We start from the raw sequence: 27047 nt of genomic DNA, 5'->3' as shown, positions 1-27047 counted from the left end.
GACTGATTCTCAAAATAATGTAACAGTTATTGAAAAATTGAATTTAACCATGTGCATTTAAAAATACATGTTATCTATCAATTTTATAAAGAAGAGAACTACTTATAAAGTAAATTACTTTTAAAGAAAACAAACTGATAGATCATGTAACCCCTTAATTTTTTTATGTAATATAGCTAGTATAAGTTATGCTTCTGATTAAGACTCAAACTTTTTTACTATAAAATTTGTTGGCCATTTTTCCAACAAATTTTTAAAACTGTAAAACTGATAAAATAAGAAATAATCAGGAGTACAAAAACATACCTGACATATTTTAACTGAGTAAGAATTAGATATATGCAAAACTCAGCATCACAGAAACTCAACATTAAGGAAAAGGCACACCCTTTCCAAAGCACCATGGAGAAGTCAATCTCTTCTGGCAATAATGGTTTTCTTATAAGGACCCCAAACAGAAGAAGATAAAGTGTGGTTTCATAGTAGCTTACCCTTTTCTCTGACACCCCATCCTGGCCTGTAGAATCTTTCTCATCAAGTGTCTCTTTCAGGACTGGCATATGTTTTTGGTATGCTGGCTCTCTGTTTAAGGTTGTGTATCCTATGTGCTCATAAATTGGGTTTATCGTCATCTTGGCAATGTATTCTGCTGCCTTGGTTTCAATATAGAGAGTAATCAATCCATCAGTCACCAGATCGTGGATGGACTCAAAGCGCTTCTCCCCAACAAAGTGCTTTCCATCGTAGTAGAGCCTGAAGTTTCTGGTTTGACTTCCAAATCTGCCTCAATGAAATGGGAAAGATGTTTTTAAGAAAAGTAAGCAAGTGAATTCCTTCTGAAAAAAAAAATTTAAAACTATTGCTTTGTGTGTGTCTTCTTTGTTTGTTTAAATAAACTGTGGTTAATCTCTGTGAACCGTCTGGAATATGGAAAGTTAAACTTTTGAACACAAAGAATGGATTTGCAACAATGAGGGATAACTAGACCAAAGCAGGCCTACCCTAGAAGGTAAGCTTTGTTCTTATTTATCTTTTTAAGCCACTTCATTATGACTCTAGGAAAAATGGGAAAATAAACCTCATATCCTATTAGAACAGTCAATAATCAACTAGTCAACTACATATGACATTTCTGTATTTAGCATGTTCTTTCCAAGTTGATTAATAAAAGTATTCAATGTACTTCAGATCCCAGCATTCGTGTCTTTTAATGGGAAAGCTCCACTGAGGGCTCACCGAGGTGTGATGCCAGCAATCATTTGAAGAAGAGCTGATTCCAGAACCTGAGTCCCACGGTAGAGCAGGATGGCAGAGAAACACACTTATGCTATTTCTGGCCATGGGTTAAGGATACGCTCTTCCCTTTTACACAGTCATCCTTCTGTCTGCTTGCTGAGTCTGGGCAAGAGATGCTTGGAATATATACAGGGCATATAAGTCATAAACTACTGGACTCGAGAAATTCTATTTTTACTTCTGAGTCATATTTCAGTGGCATTTTTTTAAAAACTGAAGAAGAATGGTTTATGATAATTTCAGTATTTTGCTTCCTGCGGTAAACCTCAGAAATGGATCCAAGTTGGCACAACTAGCCTAATGTCCTTCCAAGATGACAAAGACAAGAACATGCACTGACTTTTAACAAAAGCTGATGCCAAAAGGCACCGAGGGCCCTCTCACAGTCTCTGGAAGATAGCCCTGAGTGAGCCTAATTTAAAACCAAACAAATCAGAAAGGATATATTTAATTTCACTGTTAAAAATACACAGAACAGAGATGAACTAAAACACTAAATTAATAGCTGTTAAAGTGTTTAAATAGAACTGCAAACTTATGCAACAATACTATTCTGGTATAGGTTACATTTCAGGAAGACAGAAGTGAGAATTTTCTTAAGATTTCACTTTAAATGTGCCCTACAAAAGGAACCAATTTTTTTTTTTTTAATAATGGCCTGAGGTATCTCTGATTCTGTCATTCAAATTAGACTTTAATAGTTATTTAATCTAGAACCCAATATTCTATACATACTGGTCCCTCTTCTAAAATAAAACTGATCTAGCTTTTGGTTCTTTAAAAGCAATTAAATTTTAGTTTATATTCAAGTGAATGATCCACTCTACTTCCCATTCTCATTTTCCTCTAACATTAAAGAGATATTTCTTCCAAGTAAAGTTTCCTTATGATGTATGTCTAAAAAGTTGGAAGGTAAAATTTCTATACCAAAGTTACACATACACTTTTTTGAGTTAAATACACTTCTTGTATTATTTCCTCTTCACTAATATTCATTATTTGTTACTGCAAAATAAACATAGAAAGCCACTTTATAATTTCCGTAAGGTTCATACAGCAATAAACACAGTACTGTTTAACATTAAGCTCTTTTATATTTCACTTGCATTCAAGGCATTTCAGTAAGGGATTAGACCGTTTTATTCCACAGGGGCTTAAGATTTTACAAATAAGCAGTTTCACAACGGGTATGGCACTTAAAGTCTGTCTAAGCAATGGTGGCAGGTGTTTGTCACTCAACTGTCTTCTGAAATCTGCTAAGTATGGGAGCGGAGGGCAGAAGGGAAGATGGCTGAACTGGCCTCACAGGGGTGGGATGGTTAATTCAAAGAGTGGAAATCTAAGGTCAGACTTCTTGACCCTTTACAATGAAGCTCTTTCCAGCCATTCAAGGAGGGGTTTCCTGGCTACTTCTATGCTATTGGGCAAAAAAGTCTAAGTAAGTTTGTTCTCAACTTAGGGACTTTAAGAGACTGTGCACATGATTCCCAATTTCCACTACAAAGACAAGATGAAGTGCTGTCTTTTTTATAAAGACAGTTTTTATAAAAAGACAGTTTTGTTTTTGTTTTTTTTTTTAAAAAGACAGTTTTTATAAAAAAAACTTTTATAAAAGTTTATCTTTAGGTGGTTTTCTAAAAAAAATGATTACAATAATATATATGACCTTACTCATATACAGAAAAGTTACATTTCTATACAGTGATACATGATATCAAGTCAGTCCAATATCCCCCTCACACTATGAAAACCAAGAAACTCACTGTTTAACAAGATCTAACATATACCCACATAAGATCTGAGTTATTGTTTATGCCCCAGTACAAAAGACCTTTGCAGTCTTGAAAGAGGGTTTGGACAGGGTTTGCAAGTCCTGGTTCCTTTTTGTTTAACAAAAAACTTCAGGCTTTGGCATCAGACAAATTAAGTTTATATCCTGGATCTGCCACTTAGTGAGGAGATTTTGGGAAAATCATTTTTCAGATTCTGCACCAAGATACAGGAATAATGTTATGCTAAACAATAGTAACATTACTTGACTGTGAGGATTACATGAGAATACTTAAGATAAAGCTACATACAGTTAACCCTTGAATAACACAGGTCTGAACTGCACTGAAGACTTGGGTTTTTTCAACAGTAAATCCTATGGCACTGCACTGTCTGAGGCTGGTTGAACCTGCAGATCTGACAGTGGATATCACAGAAAGAGAGGGCCAACTATAAGTGACATGTGGATTTTCACTGTGCAGAGGGGTAGGTATCCCTAATCACCACACTGTTCAAGGGTCAAATGTAGGTAGTAGGTTCAACTGCAGTCCCCTGTCTCCTGTATTAGCTTAGACTTCTGCAAAGAATAACAGAATGATTATCAAACAATAAAGTAACACAAAGGATATTCAATAATATGTACTGAAGTAAAACTGATTGTGGAGGAACCTCTCTGCACTGGTTGACTTTAGAGCCAATGAAAAGCAAAGAGGAGTTCTTTGTGATTTTTTTTCACTCAGGATGCCCCAGATTTATACTACGTAGTTAACTGAGTGGAACTACAAAGTGCAAAAAGGGGAGAAGAGAAGCTGGAAGAGTCCTTCCACAAGGCCTTGGGAGTTAGGTTTCTGATTTCAAAGAAAAGAGGTCAGTACATATACTTGTATTGAAAGCAGGATGTTTTAAATGGATTCAGCGATAACTCTGGTGGCTCAGACAGTAAAGAATCTGCCTGCAATGCAGGAGACCCGGGTTCGATCCCTGGCTTGGGAAGATCCCCTGGAGAAGGGAATGGCAACCCACTCCAGTATTCTTGCCTGGAGAATCTCATGGACAGAGGGACCTGGCAGGCCCCAATCCATGGGGTCACAAAGAGTCAGACATGCCAGAGACTAACATACATACACACTGAACTCTTGAAAGCAGAGTATTAATTTGTAAAACCTGTTAATGCTAAACCATTTTCCCTTAATGTTTATAGGAAAATATTCTTTTCATCTTTTCTTCTATTCACCCTCTGCTTCTGCCCTTGTTTTTAAATAGCTGTTCATTTTTTTTTTAATATGTTCAAAACTGTATAGGTCCAACTCTCACCTAGATAGAGTTCAACAAGATGAAAATTTGTTTTCTCCAAAGTAGTACTTCAGCTAACAGAAAAGAAAGACCAGAATAATCTGTTTTGAACTGCTACTGCTATACATAATTACGACTTTCTAGAAAGAATGCCTTTTTATCCAGTGACTTTAAGTTTTGGTTTTCATGTTTTAAAAAACTGTTTTAATGTTGTGCCTATTTACATTCAGATGAATTTCAAAATACATAATTCTAAGAACTAACTTTAAAAAATGAACAGAACCCTTAATACCATCCTTTCTATTTTTTAGCAAGGAAATTGCACTCATAAAAGAAAAACTCAGTCTAGAGGTACAAAATGATGAAAATAGATACAAAAAATGACCTTTGGGGTCTTACTTTACTTTTTTCTGAAACCAAGAATTTGTTGTGATTTGAGCCCAAAGTATTGGGAAGTATCTCTTCAAAGGAAAGCTCTAAGCTAACAGATGTTTCCTGTTAAAAAACAGAAAACAAAACATATACAACACATTTGTCTAAGTTAACAATAAAATGTTAGAACTATTTCCAGAAACCAACATACAAAAACAATTTTATTGACCATAAATATGTATTTGTGTATTTTTATCAAAGAAGCTAGTGGTAAAATACAAATATCTCATAAATTCTTCTAATCATAAACATACTCTTGGAAGAAGGTTAAAAGAGAGACAAGCATATGAGGAGGCATTCACTTGAATACAAAAAACTTAATTTAAATTAACTAAGAAAGGCTGAGGGAGAGAGAACATAGCTATACACAATTTCAAAATATTTTCTCCATCTAAAACTTTTGTGAAGATACTACTTTTTCCTATCTTGCTGTATAATTCTGGATGGCAAAATGGGACAAAATATTAAGATATGTGAACTCAACAATGATATTCCCTTGGCAAAATAAATCATCTTGAGGAAAGAAGCAGACCAGTGTATCTAACTAAATCTTCAAAGGTGGCACCAGGCAGCTCTGGAAGGTGGAACTGGTAAGGAAGAATTATTGCAGAAGATCTATTTAAGAAACAGTTAGACATCCCCGCACATTCCCCAATCTTGTCCCCTTCCCCACGCAGGTGGAAGACTTGAGCTCTGTTCTCTGGATAGTAAATCAAGGAGGTTTTGAACTGAGGAACACCAGACAGAGTGGAAGGCAGACATATCATCCTGTAAACTAAGTGAGCTCTCTAAATACTGAAGATTGGGACTTCATCTCTCTTTACCACCAGGTTCTCAGAAGGCTCGTATCTTTCGTTAAAAAAAGAATGGAAGATTCTTCTCTGGGAAATCTTATCAGCTCAGCTGAAAAGACATAAAATAGAGACATCATCCTATATTTGGAAGCTTCTCTCAAGCTCTCAGAACTACTCGTCAACTTTTTAGTTTTTATTTGCCTCAAGATATTTTCTAATACCCTATGTGATTTCTCCTTTGACCCAAGAGTGTGATGTTTAACTTCTACACATCTGTGAATTTCCCATTTTTCCTACTGCTTGACTTCTAATTTCATTTCATTGTGACTGGAAAAGATTTTTGGTATGATTCAGTTTTCTTACATTCCTTAAGACTTGTTTGGTGACCAACATGTGATAGATGAATGTTCTCTATGTGCTTGAGAAGAATGTGTATTCTGTGTTCTGTACATGTCTGTTAGGTCCAACTGATGAATAGTGTTGTTCAAGTCCTCCCTTTTCTTTCCTGTCTAGTTCTATTTATTTAGTGCCAAATAAATTATGAGCAGTCAGCTGAGGATCACCTGATACCTGAGGAAAATCTCTTTGATGAAGGATAAAGGCAAACAAACGGAATCAAAACAAGCTGAAACAAACCAAAAGATGACAGTATTTTTAAAATTATCAGTATGCTAAAAGAAACAAAAGTAGGATAGTTCATATTTCTATTCTTGAATAGGATTTAGCAAGAAGTATTAGGATGCTACAGAAAAGAACAATACATAATACATAGAAAAATAAGCAGAAAAAGGAAATGTAACATAAATGAAAAATTGAAAGAAGAAATAAAAGATAAAGTTGAGAAGATATTTAAGAAGAACAAAATGACAAGCAGATGAAAAACAGAGAAAAAATAAGATAGAGAATCAATCCAGAAAGTCCAACATCTAGGTAACAGGAGCTCTGTAAAGAGAACAGAGAAAATAGAAGGGGAAGAAATCTAAAAGGTAATTCAAGAAAATTTATCACAACTGAAGAATATAAGTTTACATAATGGAAAAAAATAGGCCCACATCAAAAGAGTAAACATGAAAAGATGCTCAAAGAGTGGTCCAGTAAATACAAACTAAATCTTCAGAATGGTGAGCTTTTGTAATTCAGACAATATCAGCCACTGGCAAGGATATAGAGCAACTAATAAAACCAATACCTGGCATACTTTTTAACAAAATGGTTTAAAATGATCTAGTAAACTTGAATACATGTACACCTATGACACAACAATTTTTTCCTATGTAATACTCCATACAATGTGAATGATTATGTGCTCTAGGAAACAAATACACAAACAAACAGCAGGAGCAATGCTCAAAATGCCTAAACCTTGAAACTAAATAAATTCCCAATACAACAAAAAAAATCCTGCGGTATACATACTGTGGTGGCTAACTTTCTATGTTAACTGGAAGGGTGTTTTCAAATGAGATTCACACTTACATCAGTGAGCTCTGAGTAAAGCAGATTACTCGCCATAATTGTGTGGGTCTTACTCAGGCAGCTGAAGACCTAAATAGAACAAAATGACTGGCCTTTTTGAAGCAATTTCTTTCTGAGGGAATTCTCCAGAAGACTGCCATTGGACTTTGCATCATCTGCTCTCCTGGGTCTCAGGCCTGCGAGCCCACACTGCAGACTTAGGCTTGCCGGCCTCCACAATCATGTGAGCTGGTTACTTGAGGTAAGTCTCTTTCCATATACATACACATCCTATTGGTTCAGTCAGTCAGGAGAACCATGACTAATACAATAAAATACTATACAGCAAGGAAAACATACATGCAACAATCTGGATGAATTTTGAAAATATGCTGGGAAAAAATAACATGTCACGAAACAGCACATACAGTGTGATTCCATTATATAAAGTCCAAAAGCAGGCAAAATGCAACTGCATTATATCAGAATGTATACATGGATGGTAATACTATAAACAAAAGCATGAAAAAGATAATTATAAAGTGAGTCTAGTGGTTAACGGCAGAGAGGAAGGTAGAGATAATTATAAGAAAGTGAAACATAAGAACCCTCTGGACTACCATTAAAATATAATACTTGATTGGGAGTTATTATATAAGTTTACATGTATTTAAATGTAATCTATTTTAATACTGTACACATAAGTTTTATATATTTTTATATGGTTTACTTTACAGTAAATTTGTACAAAGAAGGAATTCTCTGGTGGTCCAGAGGTTAGGACTCTGCACTTCCACTACAGGGGACATAAGTTCAATACTTGGTCAGGAAACTAAGATCCCTCATGCCACAATGATATGGCAAAAATATATTTTTTTTGTTTAAAGAATAAAAGCAAAGAACATAGCATCCAAATGAAACTCAAAGACCTTACCTTGAAAGAGAAAGCAACAAGAAACAGATTCGTTATAAGTGCTTTACATGGAATCTAAGAATATAAATTTAGTAAGAGAATTCAATGCTGAGCTTTTAAAATAGTGACATGAAAAACATGATACAGCTGAGAGAAACTGATTATCAAAATACTATTACTATAAATCTAATAAATAACTAGAAATGGTAGGGAATAGAATCAACAAGACTAAAAACAAAATGGTGGCATGGAGGTAAGACCTGAAAAAACATACTGAAAGTAGAAGAAAAATTAAACGGCAAATCAATTATGAGGTAGATAACAAACAAAGAAGGCTTCCCAGGTGGCTCAGACAGTAAAGAATCTTCCTTCATTGCAGGAGACACAGGTTCAATCCCTGGGTCAGGCAGATCCACTGGAGAGGAAATGGAAACTCACTCCGATATTCCTGCCTGGGAAATCCCATGGACAGAGGAGCCTGGTGGGCTACAATCCATGAGGCCATGAAAGAGTTGGACAGGACTAAGCCACTAAACAACAACAACAATAAATAAAGAAGATTAAGAAAATATAACATTAAAAAACACCCCTGAGGTTCAGATGGCAACAAACAGAACAGAAAACTTACGCAGAAATATAATTTGGGAAATATTCCAGGAGGAAAAGAACTAAATCTCAAGAAGAAAGAGTACACTGTCTGACGGATAAGTTTATTAAAGTACTATCAACATTATAAGATGTCCTAGTTTAAGATACTAAATTTGAAAAACAAAGAATGTTCAGATCACCAGGCAGGAAACAGTCCATATAGGGGCGGGGGGAGGAGGAGGAAGACTGCTTCCTGATTTCTCTACAGTAACAACAAATGTCAAAAAACAGAGATGTGATAACCATACAATGAGGATACTCTATCCAGACAAGCCATTCTTTAAAGACACCAGGAAGACATTCCTGATAATAAAGGTATGCCTTCATTTCAAAAAGAGTGCTTAGAATGGGGCCTTCCTTGGTGGCTTGGCAGTAAAGAATTCACCTGCTAATGCAGGAGACACGAGTTTGACCCGTAATCTGAGAAGGTCCCACATGCTGCACAGCAACGAAGTCTGCGTGCCACAACTACCAAGTCTGTGCTCTAGAGCCCAGGAGCCGCGATTACCGAAGCCCACACGCCTTAGAGCTTGACTTTGCAACCAGAGCGGTCGCTGTGCAATGAGAAGCCAGAGCACAACTAGATAGCAGCCCTCTCTCTCTGTAACTAGAAAAAAAGCCCACATGGTAATGAAGATCCAGCACAGCCAAAAATAAATACATAAAACTTAAAAATATATGTATGCATTTTAAAAAAGAAGCCAGTGAATGATGATGTTAACTTGGGTATTTTAAAATATTGATACCTTTCAGATTTCCCTAGTGGTCCAGTAGCTAAGACTGTGAACTCCTATGGAGGGGGCCCAGGTTAGATCCCTGGTCAGGGAACTAGATCGCATACGCTTCAAGTAAGACCTGGCACAGCCAAATAAATAAATATTTAAAATAAAAGGTTGATATCTTTAAGAAATGTCTAGGATTTTACTTACATTAATAAATGACCATCCCTCACAAAGGAACTGCATGTATTAGGATTTCACTTCCATGAAATCCATGAACCTTTCTTATTTATGAACTGCTGGATGAATTCCTTTATGTCTTTAGGATACCAGTTAACAGAACTGTTAGAATGAAAACAAATCCAAGCAAAGACTTGATGAGGAGGGTTGGTCTTGAAGACCTGTCCCACCATACTAACTGGTCTTCTTCAAGAGGCCCTCAAAGTTCCTTAAATGCAGGGAGACGCTTATCCCCTGGTAAAATCTCTTTACCATACAATTTTAGTGATAGTATCTTGCATCTTTAATTTGTAAAATCTCTCTTCTTTATTCGTCTCTTCCTCCTGTACCTACTCATTCTTACCAACCCCCAAATTCCTCATTCTACCATAATCTCTTATTAACTAATGATCATTATACAGCATGTCAGGGGTAAGTCAATGGATGTCAGAGTCAAAAACATGCACCAGGAACACTTACTGCTTTCCTCTGTAACAGAGGCAAACGTTGTGTTTTATACTGACTAGTGACTGAGTAAGACTGGGAAAGATAATTTACTTAAGTATATGTCAGTATCATTACTCCAGAAAGACGGTATATGTATAAGTTTGCACCATCACAGAAACATGTCTCAATTTCAATCAACCGTTCAATTTGATAGCTAACTAAACTATAACGAAAGATCTGAAAATGAGAATATGTTAAAAATAAATTCATATAATCCAACAAAAATATATGGAAGAAAAAAAGATGACAATTTTCTGGAACTATAATATCAGCTTGGCAAAGCTATTAGTTAATAATGTGCTTTTACTGAGCCTTGCCTATACCTACTGGTTCATCTGCCAATCACAAATAAAAACATTATGTTGAATGAATAAAGTATAAGAACTCTGGCTTCTCCTACTTAACAAAAAACCTTAAGCCTGAAAGATGACACTCTGGAGATAGAAAAGACCTTTGTGATTGTCCTGTTGTTGTTCAGTTGCTCAGTTGTGTCTGACTCCTTGCGACCCCATGGACTGTGGCACCAAGCTTCCCTGTCCTTCACTATCTCCTGGAGTTTGCTCAAACTCATGTCCACTGAGTCAATGGTGCCATCCAAGCATGCCATCCTCTGTTGCCCCCTCCCCCTCCTGCCCTCGGTCTTTCCCAGCATCAGGGTCTTTTCCAATGAGTCAGTTTGCATCAGGTGGCTAAAGTACTGGAGCTTCAGCTTCAGCATCAGTCCTTCCAGTGAATATTCAGGGTTGATTTCCTTTAGGATTGACTGGTTTGATCTCCTTGCTGTCTAAGGGACTCTCAAGAATCTTCTCCAGGACCACAGTTCAAAAGCATCAATTCTTTGGTGCTCAGCTTTCTTGATGGTCCAACTCTCATATCCACACATGACTACTGGAAGGCCTGCAGGTCCCACCCTAGACCTTCAGATACAGAATCTTGTGAACAAGATGCTGAGGTGATTCTTATGTGGATTAAAGTTAAGAGAAACATCAGTCTACTCCAACTCCCTCATAATATAGAAGAAACAGCTAAGAGATCCAAGCCCCTAAAACTGTAAAATAGGCAGGCTAATATACACAAACCAAAAATTCCAAAGAAAACAATTTTTAAAAAAACCCAATCCATTGTTTAGAGATGGCTTTACAGCCTCTCCCTGGAATCCCAACCTGATTTCATGTACACCATTCTCCCCAAGCATCTCTAAGCATGATCAAATCAACAGGTTCCCCCAGCAAACTTATCAACTTTCTCATCTCTTCCACTCCTTTAGAAAGTCATTCCTATCTAACACCCCTTAACAGAACCACCACCTACCGAGTCAACCCTGTCAAAACTTTCATAATTACCTGAGAGTCCTCGAACTCCCTCTACATTTAAACTTTATTTATTGATCTTTTTGAATATATGTAGACTCCACCCATTCTTCCTACAGCTACCAAGGTTTATCCCAAGACAGATCCTATCACATCACTTTCTGTCTTAAAAATTGTTAGTGGTTCATTACAGTTGAACAGACTCAGTAAAGACTTCATTAATACTTTCCCTTAAGTTGGCCAGCTGTACGTTAAAAAAAAAAAAAAAAGTATACTAAAAAAGGCATGTAACAACAGAATTGCCAGAATATAAGCAGATTACCAGAGTTCTGTCTGGTGTAACACATCTGTTCTCAGTGTGATGATGTGGATAACACGAACTCCTTTCCATAACAACACTGGAAGTAAATAAATTTCTAAATGTAGTAAGTTAATTATAGTATCTTCTGCTACCCTCAGTTTTCATTTTACTATTAAATCAGAGAAAGTATTATGTCTAGTCAATGAGTAAATGCATATGCTTACTTACAGGAAAGTATCGTACACACATCATAATCTTATCAAGACCAGGGAAGATCTGGAAACATCAGTCTATTTGTATAACAAAAACAGATTTAGCTTATTCAAGAGTTGGTGACCAGTCCCACTAAAAGTTTATTAAAATATTGTTTCCAAGAGCTTATAACTTCAGGATAAAGTCACACTACTATAAAGGTTTACAAAAGCATGGAGTTATATATATGCGTTAATGCTTGATAAGCGTGGGGGGCGGTACAAACACAAACTCACATGTTCATATATGTTTTCCAGCTTCCTACTATTTAATTCCTTTAAACAACAAAAGGTTTTTATTTAGTCATTTCTGTATAAACTACACACTGAGTATTACAAACAGTCTATGATTTAATATTTTTCTTGAAGGTTCAGGTTTATTACAATGAATGTACTACTAAAATTTTGGTGTCTAAATACAGAAATATCACAGAGGCTATTGTAGTATATTGAGTTGCCTTACCCTGACCTACATGGCCCCTAATTATTGAACTTATAGTTCTTAAAACTAACTTTATATTTTAAAAATCTTCTGGGACTTCCTTGAGGATCCAGAGGCTAAGACTGAGTGCTCCCAATGCAGGAGACCCAGATTTGATCCCTGATCAGGGAACTAAAATCCATTTGCCATAACTAAGAATTGGTGCAGTCAAATAAAATAATTAAATAAATAAATATTAAAAAATAAAAATTCTTCTTTGCAGGTTGTCACCTGTGCTCATCTCTTAATTCACTACTTAATCTGCAATAAGCTTGGAAAAAAGACACAAGGGTTTATAAATATTTTATATAAAGCTAGAGTAAAGTGAGGATTCCTGAGCATTCTTTTGCTATAAACATACAGGCTCTGTGGCAACTATTTAGCCACTCAAAGGCACTTCCCAGCCTCTTGGCCATACTTTGGAGACCTAGGGTTACCAACCGTCTGACCATCAGATAAGTAGGATGCTACTGTATATGAGCAGAGACTGGCCTAAATTTGCTTATAGCTTTAAGTTTATTACCTAGAGGTCATTAACAATCTGCAAATTACTACATTAAATGCATCATAAAATGCCTCGCTTTAAAAATCAATTTATTAATGTATAATTTATGTACAATAAACTGTATCCATTTAATGTGGATAATTAAAAGTTTTGACAGATGCTATTACCATAGTCAAGATTCAGCAACATTTTTAATACCCCCCAAAGTATCTTCTTTTTTTTTGTAGCCTATAACTCTACCTCTTGTCCTATTCAACCACTTATTTGCTTTTGGTCACTATAAATTTCTATTACTTTACATAAATGGAATCACACAGCACAAACCCCTTTGTGTCTGAATGTCTCAGTTTCTGCCATGAAGATTCACTTTAAACGGATGGATATTGTTCTCATCAGATTTTAAATACAACTAGACCAGGATTTTAGTTATGGAAAAGCAATAAAGCAAATTTGTAACTGCTACTTTCTTTCTGAAGTTGTTCTTAAATACTCTCATATCTCTAATGATATTAGGCATCAGATATAATCAACTTGTTAGCTAGGAAAAAAAAAGGAATCATCAATATAGTTATGGTTGCCACTTGTTGACTTTTAGTGGCTAGTAAGAGCTTAAAATGTAATACATAATGTATCTGTAGTGTTCATTTTAATAACACAATTTAATACTGAGTGTTATGTGCTACACGCTATGTATGTATGCATGCTCGGTTGCCCAGCTGTGTCCAACTCTTTGCGATGCCATGGACTGTAGCACACCAGGCTCCTCTGTTCATGGGATTTCCCAGTAATCCCACACTGGAGTGACTTGCCGTTTCCTACTCCAGGGGATCTTCCTGACTCAGGGATCAAACCTGCATCTCCTGCATGTCCTGCACTGGCGGGCGGATTCTTTACCACTGAACCACCTGGGAAGCCCTACACACTATGCATTACCCCAAATAATCCTTCCAGTACACATGAGGTGTTACTATTATAACTCACTTTATGATTTAAAAAACTGGGCTTTAAGGAGATAAATAATTTGCCCAAAATCATACTGAAAATGCTGGAACCAGAGTTTGAATCCAGGACTGTCTGACTACAAAACCATGTTCTGAACCACTGACCACATATACTGATTTAAAATCACAGGTCCAAAATGATCATCAAAAGTCCAATAATTAGGACAAATGTATTTCTAAGAGCAATAAAGCTAAGGAAACATGAGTATCTGTCAGCTTAAGAGACTCTTAAGACAAAAGCAATACATAGAATGAAAAATGGATTTCTTCAATTCCTTATTTGTATAACTATATCACAGGGAAGTATTCTAAGTCTGAAAATTATCCAATGCAATTTTATTAAATTAAATAAAAATTTGAAGAAACCAATATGAATAAGCTTTACTGCCCTGGAGAACCTCAGTTCACTTGTAAAGATAAACAGCCATGTAAATAGATTATTACTGTGGATAGTACCTTGTTCCTAGGTATACTCAAGGAATACATGAAGATCTTTTCAGAAAATAAACTAAAAACCATGTGGTCAACAATATCAGGTATCAATGAATCATTAGAGACTGAAATATAACCCTGTACATTAGGTACCATTCATAAAAATAAAAACACCTCAGCCATAAATAGATTTCTGAGTGAGCCTAAAAACCTGGCAGCAAACATCTACTAGAATCTTTAAAGAAAATTTTGAAAGATCTAGCAGGAGGAGTCAATCTGTGACTTGGACAATGACCACAACGGATAGCGGAAGCAGAGCCAAAACCCAACACAATTGGCAGATGGGGAGCAGGAGGAGGGAGGAAGACTCACTGAGAACAATGACAAGAGCCATAGGGCAACTATTTTAATCTGGGGATAACATGAGACATTCAGAGGAGGTCCCTTCCAGGCTCAGGGAAAACAGGACAATGTAAAAAGTGTGGGTAGGGAGGATGACAAGCTAGAAGAAGCATTTAACATATTTAATGAGATAAGCATACTGTGTGTAAAAGATACCCAAGAACAAGATGGAGGAACATGAAGTTCTAGGTCTCATTCCCTCAGAGAGACACAGAATTAACAAAAATTTATGGACCAAAATTCTTTTATGAATTTTAAAAATTAAATTCTTAAAATTTTAAGAATTTTATAAATTCTTTTATGAGCACTCTAAAAACTGTTTAAGAAACTACAGTAGCCCCAAGTGAGTGCAAAGCCAAGAAGAGCTGCACTGTAAGCAGAGATAAGAGATGTTGTATTTTATCCATGATTGTCCCTTCCCCAAGTCAGCATAGTTTAGCCTGGCTTGTGGCTTGCCTAGGTCACACCTAGAGGTGGAGGAGGAGGCATAAGAAGACGACAAAAGTGGATCTGTGTCTAACATTCTGGCTTTTCAGACAGTTGCCCAAGGGATGGGCTACGATCTCGCCTGATTGAGTGCTAACACAACTGGTATAGTCTGGATGCCTGGGGCAGGGTGGTGGTGCTGAAAGCAAGGGAGAGTGAGGGTAGCCTGCTACAGCATCAGAGGGCCTATGGTGCCCCAGACAGACAAGAGAAGGCGCCCAACTTGTTGCTTCGCCCTCAGCAGGGAGACAGAAGAGTGGGCAAGTGTCCTGTGCTCCAGTTTTTCAGATATCCACTCACAGGGACTGGTATTTGTATTGCCTAATTTGGGCGTGTACAGGGAGCTGGCATACTTTGGATGCCCAGGGCTACTGAAAACAAAGAGAGCAGGATAACTTGCTCCTGTAATACCAGAGAATCTGCTGTATCAAGACACCAGACAGCACAAGAAATTACAAAGTCCTAAAAAAGAAACTGACAAACGTCTTTAATAGGGAAACTACACACACAAGCCTAAAGAGGTCACATCTACCCTCAAAAGGTGTCAGAGGCCCTCATAACCTTTGCCTGGGTAGACTGGTGAAGGGCTCCCTCTGAATGAAGTCAGTCTGAAGTCTGAGAGAAATGGCTGTTTTACACATGCATAAAACTCAGACAGAAAACCATAAATTACGTGAAGAATTAGGGAAACATGGCCCAATCAGCAAAAATAAACGTCCCAAATAAACAAACCCCAAATAAATAAAATTTAAAAAAAAAAAAATAGCCACACTACCCAAAGCAATCTACAGATTCAATGAGACCCCTAGCAAATTACTCATGACATTTTTCGTAGAACTAGAATAAATAATCTCAAAATTTATATGGAACCATAAGAGACCCAGAATTATCAAAGACCCAGAATCATCCTGAGAAAAAAGAACAAAGCTAGAGGAATGACCCTCCCAGACTTCATATAATGTTATAAAGCTACAGTAATCAAAACAACATGGCATTGGCACAAAAACATACCTATGGATCAATGGAACAGAAAAGAGAGCTTAGAAATAAACCCACACACCTACAGTTAATTAACCTTTGACAAAGGAGGCAAGAACAATGGAAAAAAGACAGTCTCTTTAGCAAGTGGTGGTGAGAAAGCTGGACAGCCACATGTACATCAATGCAGTTAGAAGACACCCTCACGCCATACACAAAAGTAAACTCAAAATGGTTTAAAAAAGACTTAAATTTAAGACACAAGACCATAAAACTCCTAGAAGAGAACATAGGTAAAAGAAATAAAAGCAAAAATAAACAAATGGGACCTAATCAAACTTAGAAGCTTTTGCACAGCAACAGAAGCTGTAAACAAAACAAAAGGACAATTTACAGACTGGGAGAAAATATCTGCAAATGATGCAACCAACAGGGATTAATTTCTAAAATGTATAAATAGCTCATATAAATCAATAACAATAAAAACAAACCATCCAATCAAAAAAATGAGCAGGGCTTCCTGGTAAGGCAGTGGTTAAGAATCCACCTTGCAATGATAGGGGCACTGGTCCGATCCTTGATACGGGAAGATCCCACACGCTGTGGAACAATGAAGCCTGTGTGCCACAACTACTGAGCTAGAGCTCTAGAGCCCACAAGCCCATAAGCCACAACTACCGAGCCCACAAGCTGCAACTACGGAAGCTTGTGCACCGAGAGCCTGTGCTCCACAACAAAGAAGCCACAGCAATGAGAAGCCTGCACACTGCAACGAAGAGTAGCCCTTGCTTGTGGCAACTAGAGAAAGCCAGCAAGCAGCAACGAAGACCCATCACAGCCAAAAAAAATAAATAAATCTTTTAAAAAATGGGCAGAAGACTTAAACAGACCTAAAAGAAGACATATATATGATCCACAGGCACATGAAAGGATGCTCAGCACTGCTAATTATTCAGTTCAGTTCAGTTGCTCAGTTATGTCCGACTCTTTGCGACCCCATGAATCGCAGCACGCCAGGCCTCCCTGTCCATCACCAACTCCCAGAGTTTACTCAAACCCATGTCCATCAAGTCGGTGATACCATCCAACCATCTCATCCTCTGTCATCCCCTTCGCCTCCTGCCCTCAATCCATCCCAGCATCAAAGTTTTTTCCAATGAGTCAACTCTTCGCATGAGGTAGCCAAAGTACTGAAGTTTCAGCTTCAGCATCAGTCCTTCAATGAACACCCAGGACTGATCTCCTTTAGGATGGACTGGTTAGATATCCTTGCAGTCCAAGGGACTCTCAAGAGTCTTCTCCAACACCACAATTCAAAAGCATCAATTCTTCAGTGCTCAGCTTTCTTCACAGTCCAACTCTCACACCCATACATGACCACTGGAAAAACCATAGCCTTGACCAGACAGAGCTTTCTTAGCAAAGTAATGTCTCTGCTTTTTAATATTCTGTCTAGGCTGGTCATAATTTTCCTTCCAAAGAGTAAGCATCTTTTAATTTCATGGCTGCAATCACCATCTGCAGTGATTTTAGAGCCCCCAAAAATAAAGTCTGACACTGTTTCCACTGTCTCCCCATCTATTTCCCATGAAGTGATAGGACCAGATGCCATGATCTTAGTTTCCTGAATGTTAAGCTTTAAGCCAACTTTTTCACTCTCCTCTTTCACTTTTATCAAGAGGCTTTTTAGTTCCTCTTCACTTCCTGCCATAAGGGTGGTGTCATCTGCATATCTGAGGTTATTGATGTTTCTCCCAGCAATCTTGATTTCAGCTTGTGCTTCTTCCAGCCCAGCGTTTCTCATGATGTACTCTGCATATAAGTTAAATAAGCAGGGTGACAATATACAGCCTTGATGTACTCCTTTTCCTATTTGGAACCAGTCTGTTGTTCCATGTCCAGTTCTAACTGTTGCTTCCTGACCTGCATATAGGATTCTCAAGAGGCAGGTCAGGTGGTCTGGTATTCCCATCTCTTTCAGAATTTTCCACAGTTTATTGTGATCCACACAGTCAAAGGCTTGGCATAGTCAATAAAGCAGAAATAGCTGTTTTTCTGGAACTCTCTTGCTTTTTCAATGATCCAGCAGATGGTGGCAATTTGATCTCTGGTTCCTCTGCCTTTTCTAAATCCAGCTTGAACATCTGGAAGTTAACTATTAGAGAGATGCAAATCAAAGCTACAATGAGGTATCACTTCATACAGGTCAGAATGGCCATTATTTAAAAGTTTACAAATAAAAAATGCTGGAAAGGGTGTGGAGCAAGGGAACACTCCTACTACAATGTTGGTGGGAATGGAAGTTGGTGCAGTCACTATGGAGAACAGTATGGAGGTTCCTTAAAAAAACAGAAAATAGAGTTGCCGTATGATTCAGGATTCCCACTACTGGGCACATATATGGAGAAAATTATAATTTGAAAAGATACATGCACCCCAATATTCACAGTGGCACTGTTTATAATAGCCAAGACATGGGAACAATCTAAATGCCTATCAACAGAGGAATGGATAAAGAAGATGTGGTATATATACAGACACTGGAATGTCAGCCATAAAAAGAATGAAATGATGCCATTTGCAGCAACATGGATGGACCTAGAGATTATCATACTATGTGAAGTCACAAAGATAAAGACAAATACCATATGATATCAGTTGTATGTGGAATCTAAAATATGACACAAATGTACTTATTTATGAAACAGAAACAGACTCACAGATACAGAAAACAAATTACAGTTACCAAAGGGAGGGATAAATTAAATTTAGGAGTTTGGAATTAGCAGATACAAACTATTACATATAAAATAGATAAATGACATGGTCCTACTATGAAGCTTGGGGAACTAGGTTCAACATCCTGTAATAAATCATAATGAAATAAATCATATAAAAAAGTATGTGTATGTGTAAAATTGAATCACTTTGCTGTATATGAAAAACACAACATTGTAAATTAGCTATACTTCAATTAAAAATTTTTTTATAAACCAGGAAAAAAGTTATAAAGGGTCAATTCATCAGGAACATATTACAGTTATAAATATATATGTACTTAACATTAGGGCACCCACATATATGAAACGCATTCATAGAACTGAAGGCAGAAACAGTTACATAGTCATGGTAGATTTCAATATCCCACTTTCAATAATGGATAGAATCAGACAGATCAATAAGAAAAGGGAGGACTTGAATAACACTATACCTCAGTTGGACCTAAAAGACATACAAAACATTCACCCAACAGCACCAGAATACATATTCTTCTCAAGCACACAGAGAACATTCATGTATCACATGTTGGTCACAAAGCAAGTCTTTTAACAAATTTAAGAAAACTAAATCATACCAAATGTCTTTTCCAATCACAACAACATAAAACTAAAGTCAAGAGCCCTAGGAAACCTGGAAAACTCACAAATATGTGTAAATTACACAACACTCTTGAATGACCAAGGAGGTCAAAGAAAAGATCACAAGGGAAATTAGAAAATATCTTGAGACAAATGAAAACATAACATACTGAGAAGGAATTTTATAGCAATAAACCTCTACATTAAAAAAGGAGTTTCAAATCAACCACCTAACTTCACACCTCAAGAAATTAAAAAAGAATAACAAACTAAAATCAAAGCTAACAGAAGAAAGGAAACAAAAATTAGAAAAGAAATAAAATAGAAAATAGAAAAACAGTAAAATAAAGAAAGGTCAACAAAACTAAAACAAAACAGAATGGAGAGCCCAAAAATAAACATTCATGTAGATGTTAAAGAGATTTTTAAATTTTTTGTTTTACTGAAGTACAGTTTATTTACAATGTTGTTTTCATTTACAGTATACAGCAAAGTGGTTCAGTTTTTATACATACACTCATATATATATAAAATATATATTTTCTTTTTTGGAATTATTTAACCATATAAGTTATTGCAAATATTGAGTATGGCCAAAAGGATAGTCTCTTCAACAAACGATGCTGGCAAAACTGGTATCCAAAAGAAAGAGAATGAAGATACCATAAACAAAAATTAACTCAAAATCTACTACAGACCTACATGTAAGACCTGAAACTATAATACTCCAAGAAGAAGACAGGAGGAAAGTTGCAAGACAATGGAATGGGTAATGATTTCTTATATATAATGTCAAAAGCACAAGTAACAAAAACAAACAAATGGGACTACATCAAACTGAAAAAATCTTGCACAGCAAAGGAAGCAATCAACAGAGTGAAAAGGTAACCTACAGAATGGGAGAAAATATTTACAAACCAATATCAGACAAGGAGATATAAGAAGAACTCATACAAGTAAAAAAATTTTTTTAATGGACAAAGGACTTGAATATAACAGCTCTCCAAAAAGGTATACAAATGGTCAACAAGCTTACACAAAGATGCTCAACTTTACTAGTCATCAGAGAGGTACAAATCACAACCTCAGTGAGGTACTGCCTCATCGCCAACAGTATGGCCACTATCAAAAAGACAAAAAACAACAAGGATTGGAGAAGACGTGAAGAAATTGGAACCCTTATGCACTGTTAGTGGGATTATAAATGGTATAACCTTTACAGTAAACAGTATGAAATTTCCTCAAAAAATTATAAACAGAACTACCATGTGACCCAGCAATCCCACTTTAGGATATATATACACATATATAAAACTAAAAATGGACCTTGAAGAGATATTTGCAGATCCATATACACTGCAGCATTATTCAAAACAGGTAAGATGCGTAAGCAACCTAAATGCTCACTGAAGGATGAATGGATACAGAAATGTGAGCCAATTACAAAAAGACAAATACCACATAATTCTATTTACATGAGATATTACAGTAACCAAACTCATAGAAACAGAAAGGAGAATAGTGGTTGTCGGGGTGGGGGGAAAAAGAAGTGAGAATTGTTGTTCAGTGGCAGCAGTTTCAGCCATGCAAGATGACAAAGTTCTAGAGACGCACTCTACAACAATGTGAACAGAGTAAGCAACAGTATAACCTATACTTAAAAATTATTGAGAGTAAAAAGATATATGTGTATGTATACACGTCGTTCAGAAAAATGAGGGTATTGATCACGAGTACCGAAGGGATACTCCACTGAGACAAACTAATAACTGCTCTTCCCCAGCAAATCCAAATACATCTCTTCACACAAAACAAGTTGTTATCCTTAACCTATACACTGTCCATGATGCTCTTTGAAAAGTTATCCTTATCCATGGCAGAGGAGGTTTCTGAAATCTGAAAGAATTTATTATATTTATTTTTTATTATATATATGCAAAGTTTCCATTTTCCCTCAGCTCAACCAATAGGAATTACTTATCTTTATTGACAGAGGAGAATTGAAGGATTATTAATATTTTCAGTCAGTAGAAGACAGACATAAATGTGACTGAAATCTAGACACCGAAGCATTTCTAGTGTAAAAAGTGAAACGCTTACTAATTACTTAAGGACAGCACCTATACTGAACTCTTAAAGCCAGATCTATGAATATTTACATGGTATTTATGAAGTCCTTGACTATTTCCAGCTTCAATGTTTTACTCACATAAGCCGAAAAAGGATGTCACAATGGTTTAGCCTAAAATTTAAAAAAAAACAACACTTCCTTTATATATGAGACCTATATATATTTATTATAGCTGCAAAAGAGTATAAAAAGCCAGTTTATATTCCTGAGAGAACAGGACACTGCTATGTAATTCATTAACTTCTCTATGTATTGGGTATAACAAAGGTTAAGTCTGTTAAAACAGAAAACCACAAACTAGCCCAAATAACCACAATGGTGTAGTCGCTCACTCAGAGCCAGACATCCTGGAGTGTGAAGTCAAGTAGGTCTTAGGAAGCATTCCTACGACCAAAACTAGTGGAGATGATGGAATTCCAGCTGAGCTATTTCAAATCCTAAGAGATGATGTTGTTAAAGTACTACACTCAATATGTCAGCAAATTTGGAAAACTCAGCACTGGTCACAGGACTGGAAAAGGTAGTATTCATTCTGATCCCAAGAAAAGCAATGCGAAGGAAGGTTCAAATTACTGCACAACTGCGCTCACTATACATGCTAGCAAAGTATTGTTCAAAATTCTTCAAACTAGGCTTCAACAGTCTCTGAACCAAGAACTTCCAGATGAACAAGCTGGATTTAAAAATGGCAGAGGAACCAGAGATCAAATTGCTAACATCCGCTGGATCATAGAAAAAGCAACAGAATTTAAAAAAATAAAAAATCTGCTTCACTGACTATGAGAAAGCTTGCAACTGTGTGGATCACAACAAACTGTGGAAAATTCTTAAAGAGACAGGAGTACCAGACCACATTACCTGTCTCCTGAGAAACCTGTATGCAGGACAAGAAACATCAGTTAAAAACCAGATGTGGAGCAACAGACCAGTTTCAAATTGGGAAAGGAGCAGTCAAGGCTATATATTGTCACCCTGCTTATTTAACTTACATGCAGAGAACATCATGCAAAATTCTGGGCTCACAAACTGGAATCAAGACTCACAAACTGGAATCAAGATTGCCAGGAGAAATATCAACAACCTCAGATATGCAGATGATACCATTCTAATGGCAGAAAGGGAAGAGGAACTAAATACCCTCTTGATGATGGTGAAAGAGGAGTGAAAAGGCTGGCTCAAAACTCAACATTCAAAAAACTTTCAATATTCATTGAAAGTACTGATGCTGAAGCTCCAATACTCTGGCCATCTGATGAAAAGAGCCGACTCACTGGAAAAGACCCTGATGCTGGGAAAGATTGAGGGCCAGAAGCAGAATGGGGCAACAGAGGATGAGACAGTTGGATGGTATCACTGACTCAATGGACATGAGTTTGAGCAAACTCTGGGAGATGGTGAAGGACAGGGAAGCCTGGAGTGCCGGAGTCCATGGGGTCCCAAAGAGTCAGACATGACTCAACAACAAGGTTAAGCTTGTAACAGAGAAAACCACAAACCTCTTTCATTACATCTTAATCTGTGATCTCTTCCCTCTTTCCAATCTTCAGTACACGCTTGATTTCCTTCTGTTTTTAAGATATAATGTCACCTACCTGTCACCTTTTCTTAATCTTCAGTTCTTTAAACACTAAGAACAATTAAGTCAGTTTTCTGGAAAGTATTTGGTGATATATGGCAGGACAGTTTAATTAAGTAGGTGCATGAATATAATACATATCTGTTTCCAGCATCAATGTACTTCATTCTGCTTATCAATAAATCTTCAAAATTCGTATTTTGGGGACAAATACCAGACTTAACTAGTTAAATTTTAATGTATATCACCAACCATATACATAATATGCACCTATCATATAATGGCATAAATTATATTTTCATCTACATTATAAATGTCATATCAACATTCATATCATATATGCTTTAGTGAAACAGCTTATAAATATGAAAAAACAGGGAAGGAGGAGAGAAGCAAAGAAAGAGAAGAGTTGCTTTCCCCATTTTCTATTGATATATTCTGGCAAATTCTAAAACTGCTGTATTCTCAATCTGTTCTGGCAAAATGTGACTAGAAAAAAAGTTGGCTAATTATTTGGAACCTCATGCTTTTTCTAATTCAAAATGGATATTCCCCTTTGTGAAATCCACTGAAATTTAGAGAATGGAAAGATGATTTTTCCCCAAATAAGTAAAATCTGAATCACTCTGTATACTTACTACCTTTGTATTACTTTATACATTATAATCTAAGGGAAAGTACATTCATTCTTTTATATTTTGACATGGAAGAAGTCTATCCTTGCAGCATCAATGACAAAAGACCAATATTTGCCTTAGGATCATGACAAAACCATCTTCAAAGAAATCTGTGTCTGGGGGGAGGGGTGAGTGCATATGTGTATGTGCCCACACGTGCATGTATGAGCTATAAATACAAATATACATAAATGTATTTTTTAGACACTTCTAAGATAGATTGTATCTATTGTTAAGATAATTTTAAAAAATTAAAACACTCCAAAGTTCAGCTGTATAGAATAAAAAGTATCCTTTCTCTTCCTAGTTCATAACAGTTTCATCAACCTATCTAGTGGTGATCTGAGCTATTGATACAAATATACGTACTTTTATTTTGAAAGCAAAGAAACATATGATTAAAACAACACAAAAATAATTACCATGAAATTGGAAAGTTTGCTAAACAAGGTAGCTCTGACAACCCTAGAGAGACAAGGCGCTGCTGAACTGATTAGTCTGTTCTCTTCCAGGCCTATCAACAAAAAGGTAAGTGCTAAAAAAGGAAAAGGCAAGAACCAGCTTTTAGCATTTCCCACAATGCATGACCTGCCTCTACATAAGACAAAGTCTGACAGCAACCCATCATTTACTTTTGTGTCAGAGTTACTCCACAAAAAACCCTCAGATTCTCTGGTGCGAATATGGCTCCCTAAACTGAAGACCACATTTCTCAGCTTGCTCTGCTTTGCTGTTAGGAACAGCCAATGGGAACTAAGTGCAGTGACAGGGCTCTTCACCCTTTCTGTCTCCTAGCTGAAAAGCAGAAATAGTCTGGCACTCCAGTAGTCACCTGAGATAAACTTGTAAGCCACACACAGGAAAATGGTTAAGACGGGACCAGTCTGGATCTGCCACCTTGCAGAGGGCTATTGGCCTTGAAATACTTCCAGATTTCTCGAATGTGGGAGAAAAATAAACACGTATTTTGTATTAGAAACTGATGCTTACTCAGTAACTCTTGGTCAAACCTAATGCCAATTCATGCTCAAAATTCTCCAAACCAGGCTTCAGCAATATGTGAACTGTGAACTTCCAGATGTTCAAGCTGGTTTTAGAAAAGGCAGAGGAACCAGAGATCAAATTGCCAACATTCGCTGGAACATTGAAAAAACAAGAGAGTTCCAGAAAAACAGCTATTTGGGCTTTATTGACTATGCCAAAGCCTTTGACTATGTGAATCACAGTAAACTGTGGAAAATTCTGAAAGAGATGGGAATACCAGACCACCTGACCCACCTCTTGAGAAACCTATATGCAGGTCAGGAAGCAACAGTAAGAACTGGACATGGAACAACAGACTGATTCCAAATAGGAAAAGGAGTACGTCAAGGCTGTATATTGTCACCCTGCTTATGTAACTTATAGGCAGAGTACATCATGAGAAATGCTGGGCTGGAAGAAGTACAAGCTGAAATCAAGATTGCCAGGAGAAACATCAATAACCTCAGATATGCAGATGACACCACCCTTATGGCAGAAAGTGAAGAGGAACTAAAAAGCCTCTTGATGAAAGTAAAAGAGAAGAGTGAAAAAGTTGGCTTAAAGCTCAACATTCAGAAGACCAAGATCATGGCATCCGGTCCCATCACTTCATGGCAAATAGATGGGGAAACAGTGGAAATAATGGCTGACTTTATTTTTTTGGGTTCCAAAATCGCTGCAGATGGTGACTGCAGCCATGAAATTAAAAGACACTTACTTCTTGGAAGCAAAGTTATGACCAACCTAAACAGCATATTAAAAAGCAGAGACATTACTTTGTCAACAAAGACGTCTAGTCAAGGCTATGGTTTTTCCAGTGGTCATGTATGGATGTGAGAGTTGGACTAGAAAGAAAGCTGAGCACAGAAGACTTGATGCTTTTGAACTGTGGTGTTGGAAAAGACTCTTGAGAGTCCCTTGGACTGCAAGGAGATCCAACCAGTCCATCCTAAAGGAGATCAGTCCTGGGTATTCATTGGAAGGACTGATGTTGAAGCTGAAACTCCAATATTTTGGCCACCTGATGTAAAGAGCTGACTTATGTGAAAATGTTGAGAAAGACTGAAGGCAGGAGGCGAAGGGGATGACAGAGGATGAGATGGTTGGACGGCATCACTGCCTTAATGGACATTAGTTTGGGTAAACTCTGGAGTTGGTGACGGAGAGGGAGGCCTGGCGTGCTGCGGTTCATGGGGTTGCAAAGAGTCGGACATGACTGAGCGACTGAACTGAACTGAATTCCAATTCTTATTCCTTACCACAAAAGATAGTGCACTTGTGTTTCTTTTACTTGGGGATTTTCCTTTATGAGGTCATGTCTTTCGCAGTATAAAATTTTTTTAAAGTAATAGCATGAATGACTTTCTGTCACCATTTGCCACCAGCTACCCTAAGAACTCTATGACAGTAACAAAATAAGAGCTAAAACACATGCAAACAGAAAGGCTCTAAATTATTTCCCATTATCTAGATATTACCACCCTCAAAGATGTTTGCGTTTGTCTGTTATAACAATACAGTGAAAATCAAGAGCAGAATTTAAGTTTGATGGCAATTGGATTTGCTTGGAAAGTTCCTTTGGAAAAATCCAGAGCTTTAAACTTCTTCTTTTACCAGTGGGACAGGCTCCATTGCCTCCAAGGCTCCCACACTGCATTGCGACTTTCTTCATTTCCTTTCAAATGTACATTTAAGATAGTAGAATCTTTTTTAATAAAAAAGAGCAGAAAAAGTTTTAGAAATTAAAAAGGTAAGGGCCCTCAGGAGAGGACACACAGAGCAAATACAAATCAGAAAGAGCCATCATGTATGTTAGTTGCTCAGTTATGTTTGACTCTGCAGCCTCACAGACTGCAGCCTGCCAGGCTCCTCTGTCCATGGAATTCTCCAGGCAAGAATACTGGCATGGGTGGCCATTCCCTTCTCCAAGGGATCTTCCCGACTCAGGAACTGAACCCAGGTCTCCTACACCACAGGCAGATTCTTCACCGTCTGAGCCACCAGGGACGCCCCATCATGGTATAGATGTCTAAAAATCACTGATAAGAATAACAGGAATTATATTTGAACAACAGAAGCAAGACAAAG

At 37.0% G+C, this 27047-nt stretch overlaps 1 protein-coding gene across 3 annotated transcripts in view; it reads right to left on the bottom strand.

The window, feature by feature from the left end:
- CHN1 (chimerin 1) overlaps nt 1–27047 on the bottom strand; it is a 194621-nt gene that overhangs the window by 81196 nt on the left and 86378 nt on the right. The window contains exons 1-2 of one of the 3 annotated variants that reach the window (XM_043894380.1): nt 3754–3758; nt 492–780 (exon numbers count right to left, since the gene is read on the bottom strand). In XM_043894380.1, the coding sequence (XP_043750315.1) occupies nt 492–632 (141 nt within the window). In that variant the 5' untranslated portion in view covers nt 633–780; nt 3754–3758. Of the gene's footprint in view, nt 1–491; nt 781–1236; nt 1275–3753; nt 3759–27047 lie in introns of those variants that run through there. The other 2 variants (XM_043894379.1, XM_043894378.1) reach the window with 2 other exon arrangements.

This window comes from Cervus elaphus, chromosome 33 (assembly GCF_910594005.1).
Source record: "Cervus elaphus chromosome 33, mCerEla1.1, whole genome shotgun sequence".
NCBI lineage: Eukaryota > Metazoa > Chordata > Mammalia > Artiodactyla > Cervidae > Cervus > Cervus elaphus.
Note: the sequence above shows the minus strand (reverse complement) of the source record. Positions and strands in the feature narration are given on the sequence as shown.